The sequence below is a fragment of the Pteropus vampyrus genome, unplaced genomic scaffold (assembly GCF_000151845.1).
Source record: "Pteropus vampyrus isolate Shadow unplaced genomic scaffold, Pvam_2.0 Scaffold70, whole genome shotgun sequence".
Taxonomy (NCBI): domain Eukaryota; kingdom Metazoa; phylum Chordata; class Mammalia; order Chiroptera; family Pteropodidae; genus Pteropus; species Pteropus vampyrus.
Window position 1 is genome coordinate 1,771,194 of NW_011888851.1, and position 8,819 is coordinate 1,780,012.

Consider the following 8,819-nt stretch of genomic DNA (forward strand, 5'->3'; position numbering starts at 1 on the left):
GTTCTGTTAATTAGAGTTACTCTCTTAAGGGAGACATTGGAGATAAGTTTTTGAGACCTTGACTATCTTAAAATATTTTTAATCCTACTTTCACACTTGGGAAATTCTACTTTACTAATACAGAACTTTAAGCTGGAAATTATTCTCAGAAATTTGAAATATTACTCCCTTTTTGTTTTATGGATTTTTTTTTTCTCCCTAGCTTCCAGTTTTGTTGGTGGAAAAACAAGATTTGTTTGGATTCCTTATCTTTGGTATGGAACTTGCTTTCTTTCTTCCTGAAAGCTTTTAGAATCCTCTTTGTTTTCAGTGATGTAAAATTTCAGATTCTGTGCCCAGTTGATAGAAGAGAGGTGGAGGATCTCAAAATAAAAACAGACTTTTACTTAACCCTCATTGTCGGGCTTTCAGCATGCTACCTTTGTTCTCACCTGTGTTCCCTGTACCAAACATTCTGTGTTTCACCTACTAGAGAGAGGAAGTCCCTAGTCTTCTGCCTTGCTGTAGGAGAGAAGGTTACTTGGCTTTGTATCCAGTGAGAGAATGGTCTAAACTTTGCAAATTCATCTTTGCTGTTTGTTTTATTAAGATCCTTGGTGCCAGTTTTTGAGATTTATGCTGGTAGAAGTGGAGAAAACTTTCAGCTTTCTCCCTTTCAGCTTAGGATTCACTTTCCTGAGCTTTGTTGACTCACTAATATTTTTGCCTTTCCAGCTTCCAAATTTTGCTATCATCCCCTTTCCAATTGTCTTCGTTCTTGTGAATTTTTAGCTTTTTTTATTTATTGATACCTTTAGTATCATTTTTAGTACGTTCGGGAAGAAGCTGAGGCAAATAAATACCTGTTCATTCTCTCCAATCTTTAAACAAGCACCGTCAACTTTTTTTGTGTGATAATAAGTGTATACAAGTCTATACTGTTTAGAGATGGTAAGTCACTTCTGGATTAAAGAGAAGCCCTAACACAATTTTTCTTTTAATTATATTAAATTATATTTCTTCAAAAGGTACAAGTAATTTCCTTTCCTGATTATTTGATTGAATTTTGCATTTCTTTAGAAAGTAATATATTCTAAGGTTTTCCTATCTGATTCTAAAGATACTTTAATACTTTTCCATAGGTTCTTGTATAACCTTATATAAATTATCAATGTAAGAAACATCCAAACCTGTAGAGAATTTTTATATAAAAGTTTATTTGAGCCAAACTGATGATGTTGCCGGGAAGCAAGATCTCAAATGCTCCAGACAATGACAATTTTGCAATTTCTCTTATACATTTGTCATAAAGGAACATAAGGAAGATTACATGAAGGTGGGAGAAAGCAAAGTTACCTCGGATCATCCTAGGAGGTTACTTTTGTTCACTGAACTTTTTCATCCAATGTTGTAAACAATATTATGTGCGCCCTGGAGGTTAGTTATGCCTCCAAGGAGTCTGAAAACGAGGCATTTCAAAAGTGTGCACAAAAACAATGGACAGGGTTTATTTAAGGTGCAGATTAACCTTTTATAGGCCTGGAGCATGACCCCACCATAACCTTTCCAGTTTGGAATTTATGATCAGATTACCTGTGAGGTTATTTTTGGTCAGCGAACTTGCACACACCTCCTTGTTCGTCCACAAAATCTTGCATATGATTTTAAATCTCTACCAACCCTTTCTACCGTATTCTTCCTCTTTGATCTGACCGGAACTCCTAAGATATACCTCAGGACTCAGATCATCTAGCTCTTTCAGTGATGTATTAGTTTTCTATTGCTACTGTAACAAATTATCACAAACATAATAGCTTAAAATAACACATTATTTTCCAATTCTGTAGATGAGAAGTGCAAAATAGATCTCGCTAGACTAAAACTGAGATGTCAGTAGGGCTGTGAGTTTTTTGGAAACTAATGAAAAGTGTGTTTCTTTGTCTTTTTCAGCTACTAGAGGCTGTCATTCCTTGGCTTGTCATCTCCAGCCAGACATAATATATCACTGTGCCCTCTGCTTTTAGACTCTTAACTCCTTTTATTCATAAGGTCTCTTGCTATTGAATTGGCCCACCCAGGATAATCTCATCTCAAAATCCTCAATTTAATCACAGCTGTAAAGTCTTTTGCATGTAAGGCAACATATTCACAGGTTGATGGAATTTGGATATGGACAATTTGGGGGGCCATTATTTGGCCCTCTACAAGCGATAACACTAAAATGATGCTAATGATACTACTCAAGGAAAGTATAAAGTACCTTTCAGCCTTATTTTTATCCTAGGATTGATTCTTCACTATTTTCCAGTCCATATAGTCCTTTCTACTCTAAATCATTCTTTAAATGAATCCTTTCTAAGCAATGACTTAATTGTAGATTGTCTTGTATAAAGCTCATTCATTCTCTAGATTGATTAATGAGAAAAAAGAAAACCAGGATTTAGTTCTGGATTATAAACTCATATACCCCAAAGGCCAAGTAGATAACAAATCAATCAAATAAATCTATCTGGCTGAAAGACAATAGGACTGTGTTTAACTGCCTAGGGTAAAGGCATTCACAACAAATATTTTTGAAAGGCTTTTGATCAAACTGAGCAAGGCTGCAGGCTACAATTTGGGCCCTAATTTAGGTAATAATTTTTAGATTTATAAAATATTAAAATGTAAGCTTCCTCTACATTTCAGAAAACCCATGATTGGTGTCTTTTCAAATATTCGTTTTCTCACAAGATTCATATAGGTACGGCTAGAGCATATCCTACTAGTTTTTTTAGTGTTATCTTTATATATATATATATATATATATATATATATATATATATTTCCCAGGTAACCTGACCTGCGACAGTTACTAAGGAGTTCACTATCTTATTAGCTAGAGAGATACATCCAAAGATTAAATGAGATAAAGGACTGTAATAGAAGTTTGAAAACACAACTGAGGGAGCAATTAATTCTTAGGAATAAAGGAGAGGTAATCAGTTAATCCTTCTTGGGGGGGTGGTGATATTTGAGCTGAGCCTCGAAGAATTACTTCTCTGGAAGAATTAGCATTTAATATTTATTTTACTTATCCTTCATTAAATTTATTTATTTCAAAAAAAACCATGTTGCTTATTTCATTTTATCTTCACAATTTTTTTTCTGCAGATTTTGTGTACAAGTGCTTATGGCAAAGATGGCTGATATTAACCTCAAAGAAGTAACCTTAATAGTAGGTGTGGTTACTGCCTGCTATTGGAACAGCCTCTTTTGTGGTTTTGTTTTTGATGATGTTTCAGCAATACTAGATAATAAAGATCTGCATCCATCTACACCTTTAAAAACTTTATTTCAGAATGATTTCTGGGGAACCCCTATGTCTGAGGTAAGTGATTATGTATTACTTACATGAATCTCAGATTTTAAAATATTTTGGTAGTTTATTACTCCTTATTCTCTGTCAACCATGTCATCATAGCAATTAATGGATTTTCTCCACAAAATTTTATGAGCTATAACATGTTTGTAATATATTAGCTAGGGAGTTGAAGATTATCTTCTTTAAAGTAGTACTTGTTTTTCCCTTAGCTACATACCTTTACTTAATCTTTTTAACATGTATGTGTGAAAAGCAAATGTGTTAGGGAAACAATAGATGCAATACAAGTCTTTTTCTTGCTAAGTGACTTTATTTCTCTTTTTTGTCTCTTGTGAGTGAGGCAAAAGAGATGACTACTTGTGGTAGATTTAACCATTTAAAAATACACATAACCTTAATATGAGTTAGACTTTAAGGGTAAAATTTATAAGTAAACATATCTCCAATTTTTTTGCAGGAAAAAAAGTGATTTATTATAAATTTTAAATGTGTCATCTCTCTTACCTAATAGTTATTTTGATTTTATATTGAGAACTCAGTATAAAATATTGTATTTTGAAGGTCAGAGTTAAACTGAGATTAAATCTTTGTCAGTTTGGGATCATATTGGTTGTATTCTAATTTTAGTTCTATTATATAATAGCTGTGTGAAATAGGTGAGAATAAAGCTTTTAGATGGCATGTCACTTTCCTAATCTATAAAATAATAATACCTTGAGGATAAATAAATTGATTATCTACAGTACCCGGCACTGTTGAAACATAATATATAACATTCTCATATATTTTGACAGTCATCACTCATGGCCTATTTCCACATTTTCCAAATTTGAAAGTTTCTCAAGCATGGAAATGTAATCATTCCCCTAGTCACAAGCACATGATAAGTAGTTTTTCTTATTAAAATAAGCAGACTTTATTTTTCTGCAGCCTTACTGTTCTCACTCAATTCTAGCCTTTAAAAAAAAAATAAATCTTTTGATAACGAGAGGAAAATGTCAAATTATACATTATTTTCTAGATAATTGATTTCCCTAGACCCCTACCCTTTATCACCAGAGACCCCCAGAAATATGTGCCCATTTCCCCGTCTTATGGCAGTGTCTCTTGTGATTTTAATCATGACATTGAGATTTTGAATATTTGTATGCCATAAGGTTTCTGGGCAAGCCTGGAATTAGCACAAAGACCTAATCATTGATATCATCAAGTAATGATAGCCTGGAAGCCTGTGCAGGCATCCAAAACTTTGTAAGGATTTTTGTGCCAATGTAGCTGTTAAAGAAGGATAATATTTTATGTATTTTTCATCTGTATGTTTTATTCTTAAATTTGATTTGATTTTGTCTAAAGTAAAAATATTTCTGGTTATATATAACTTCTGGTTTATTAAGAAATTCGGTACTTTATTTGAAATTTGATTTACTGCCAATAGAGACTATAGTAACAAAGATGTCTATTCTCTTATTCTTAGAAAAGTTTTGCTCTTGTATTACTTTGGGGATTTTTGGTTTAATATATTCGGATTTATGGAGGTGTTTTTTCATGAAACAACTAACAGTATTTTTTGTTTTTACTATTTAAACTGTACTAGTAAGCATTCCATTTTATTTCCAGTTGAGGGTCTAGCCAGCAGTAAGAAAATGCTTGTATTAGTAGTAATTTGGGGAGCAGGCTTTGGAGAGCATCCTATGCTCAAACTTAATGCCACTATCTTCCTACTCTTTTTTAAAATTTCTATATTTAAGAGGAATGAATAGTCAAATGCTCTTACTCTACTGTTACTTCTCTTGAACACTACATATCAGAGAGGAAGTTGCCTAGTTTTTGAACTGAAGAAATAGGAAACACAGATTATAAAACTGTCTTTTATGTTTGTGTTATTCTTGGGCATTCCTTTATTTTATTGTTATTTCTTAGCCAAATATACTTTTACTAATAAATAAAATGATTAGTTTGTATACCCAGAAGGACCAAGATACTTCAGTAATCGATGATTGTTTTCTCCCTTAGGAGAGAAGTCACAAGTCTTATCGTCCCTTAACAGTATTGACATTTCGCCTAAATTATCTGTTTAGTGAACTGAAACCAATGTCATATCATCTCCTAAATATGATTTTTCATGCTGCAGTCAGTGTGATATTTCTTAAAGTCTGCAGACTTTTTCTGGACAACAAGAGTAGTGTGATTGCTTCTTTACTTTTTGCAGTGCACCCAGTACACACAGAAGCAGTAAGTAAAACTGTAAATTAATGTTTATTTCATCTTTTTTTTACAGTGCCGACACAATGATTATAATGGTATATATTTTTAAGAAAAATATTTAACCCTGACTTTAATCCAAATATTTGAAGACCCTAAAATTACTGCAATAAATCTTAACTCTCCAGTGAATAGAGTCTTAACTTCCTACTACATAAAGTTTTTTAATTTAGGGGAAAAAGTATAGGTGATAAAATCAAATCAAATCAAATCTGGCAACCAAATCAAAGTTGTGACACAAACAAGGAGCAAACAGCAAAGAAAATCACGTGGGATCTAGATGAACAAACCTAACAATTAGGGAGACAAATAAGAAATCACCCTGCAACAGGAGGAGGTAGAATGGGGCAAGGATGCAAGGCTGACCACCGAGCAGCTAAGAGGGACTGAGGCCATAGCAGCGGCAGCTGCAGATGCCTCTTAAAGGGGCTGCATCCACGAGCAGACTTCCACGGTGATGGAACTGCTCGCTCTGAGCACCAGAGACTTACGGGAGCGGACACTGAGTTATCGGAGTGAGGGCTTAGGCAAGACTTACTCTGTACAGAAGTGACAGCGGTATCCATTGTTTCTCTTTGAGCCCTCCCCGCTCCCATTGTGCAAACTCAGCACCTCCATAACTGATATGGCATCAAACTGGATAACAGGTCACTCCACCCAGAGGATTCCCTGAAACTCTGGCTCCTCTAACTCATGGCCCCACCCAAGCCACATTCAGGTGTATCCTCAGGGAGTCAGATGCTCTTTGCTGAGCAACACCTGTACTCACACTGTAGACAGCTGCCCTCGGTTTCTGGTATGGCCTTGTGAGACAACTGTAATCACAGCATCTGTGGATTGCTTGCTGAATCTTGACAGGTGGCCCCAGAGAGGTAGAGGCTTGGGCTAAGTTTGGCCTGCAGCTGAACCCCTCTCAGGACTGTGCCACTAGACATCGACTTCACAAATCCACACTAATAAGACCAGGAGACTTAGGAGCTTTGCTTAGTACATAGAAACAGACACAGGTAGCCAAAATGGGAAGAAAAAGAAGCAGAAACCATATGACAGAAGAGAGCAGAGATCCAGAAATAATAGAGTCAAGCAATCTGACAGATGCAGAGTTCAAAACACTGGTTATAAAGACACTCATGAACTTAGGAGAAATGTAGATGAATTCAGTGAGAACTTTAGCAAAGAGATAAAAAACAAAAATGGAAAAGGAGGATGAAGACCCAAGATCTACAACCAAGAATAATTTATCCAGCAAAGTTAGCATTTAGAGTTTAAGGACAATAAAGAGCTTCCCAGACAAAAATAGCTAAAGGAATTTATCACCACTAAGCTAGACAGGAAATGTTGGAGGGACCTCTTTAAGAAGAAAAAAACATGTATCAAAAACAGGAATAAAGAATAGTAACCACTACATTCCTATCAATAAGTACCTTAAATGGAAATGAATTAAGTGTTCCAACCAAAAGATAGAGTGGCTGAAAGGATTAAACAAGACCCCTACATATGAAAAGGAAGGGGATGGAAAAAGATATTGCTTTGATGAACCTAGAAGGTATTTAAGTCAGAGAAAGATAAACACTATATGATTTCACTTATATGCAGAATCTAAGGGATAAAAAGAACAAACTAATCAAAAACAGACTCACAAATATAGTGGACAATTTGGTGCCGGACAGAGGGGAGGGGGCTTTGGGGGCCTAGAAGAATGGGGTAAGGGGTTAAAGAAGTACAGAGTAGTAGCTCATGATGGTCATGGGGATGGGGCATAGCCTAGGGAATGCAGTTAGCGTTAATATGTTGGTTAGGTGGAGGGTTGGGAGAGAGGGAGCAATTGGGATCATTTTACAAACTATATAGATGTCTAAACAGTGTACTGTATACTTGAAACTAATTAAAATAAAAAATTTTTTAAAAATGGAAATTATAAAAGGGAACCAGTCAGAAATGAACACATTATCTGAGATGAAAAGTATATTAAATGGAACAAGAGTGAAGGTGATTGACATAAATAGAGAATGGGAAAGCCAAGGAAACTCAATCACAATGGCAAGAAAAAAGAAGCCAAAACTAAAATAATAATTTAAGGAACTTACAGGACACTATTAAAGGTAAAAATGTCATAGGGGTACCTGAAGGAAAACAAGACGTTGAAGAGCTATTTGAAGAAATGATGGAAATCTTCCCTAACCTCATGAAGGAAATAGATATAAAACCCTGGGCAGCTCTGAGAGTCCTAAAAACCAGGAACCCAAAGAGGCCCACACCAAGACACATAATTAAAATGCCAAAGGTTAAATACAATGAGAGAATCTTAAAAGCAGCAAGAGAAAAGCAGTTACGTACAAGGGAGCACTCATAAGACTGCAGCTGATTTCTCAAAAGAAACTATGTAGGACAGAAGGGCTTGGCACAAAATATTCGATGTGATGAAGACCCAGGATCTACAACCAAGAATACTTTATCCAGCAAAGATATCATTTGAATTTGAAGGACAGATAAAGAGTTTCTCAGACAAAAATAAGCTAGAGGAATTTATCAATACCAAGCTATTCAGGAAATGTTGGAAGGACTTCTTTAAGAAGAAAGAACATGTATCAAAAACAGGAATAAAGGATGGTAATAACTACATTTCTATCAACAAGTACCTTAAATGGAAAAGAATTAAGTGCTCCAACCAAAAGAGTGGCTGAAAGGATAAGAAAATAGGACTGCTACATATGCTGCCTACAAGAGACTCACTTTGGATTAAAAAACACAGACTAAAAAGAAGGGAATGGAGAAAGTGCCTTGATGAACCTAGAGGGTATTGCAGTGAACGAAATGGGTTGGGTAGTATCGCATGATTCCACGTACATGTGGAATCTAAAGGACAAAATCAACAATAACAAACGGAAATTCATAGATACAGAGAATATTTTGAGGGCTACTAGATGGGAAGGGGATGGGGAAGACGGGGAAAAAAGGCAAAGGGATTAAGAGGTACAAAAGGATAGTTGCATAATAGGCATGGAGATGTAGAGTGTAGCATGGGGAAGATGGCTAATTAATAAATACGTAAGGGGGAAGAGGGGTACTAGATTTAGTGGGGTGATCACTTTGCGAATTATGTGGATCTCTGATCACTATGCTATAGAAAAAACTGACATATTACATGCCAAATATAATTGAGAAAAAAACTAATTGAATTGTACATGTAAATACAAGCAACTAATTGTCTATT

General features: G+C 35.2%; 1 protein-coding gene across 4 annotated transcripts in view; it reads left to right on the plus strand.

Annotated features, from left to right (window-relative positions):
* The window catches only part of TMTC3 (transmembrane and tetratricopeptide repeat containing 3), a 54,396-nt gene that overhangs the window by 5,941 nt on the left and 39,636 nt on the right, over positions 1-8,819 (plus strand). For 2 of the 4 annotated variants that reach the window (XM_011361752.2, XM_023531548.1), the window contains 2 exons: positions 3,133-3,349; positions 5,357-5,575. In XM_011361752.2, coding sequence (XP_011360054.1) covers positions 3,152-3,349; positions 5,357-5,575 — 417 coding nt within the window. In that variant the 5' untranslated portion in view covers positions 3,133-3,151. Of the gene's footprint in view, positions 1-184; positions 255-3,132; positions 3,350-5,356; positions 5,576-8,819 lie in introns of those variants that run through there. The other 2 variants (XM_011361749.2, XM_023531549.1) reach the window with 2 other exon arrangements.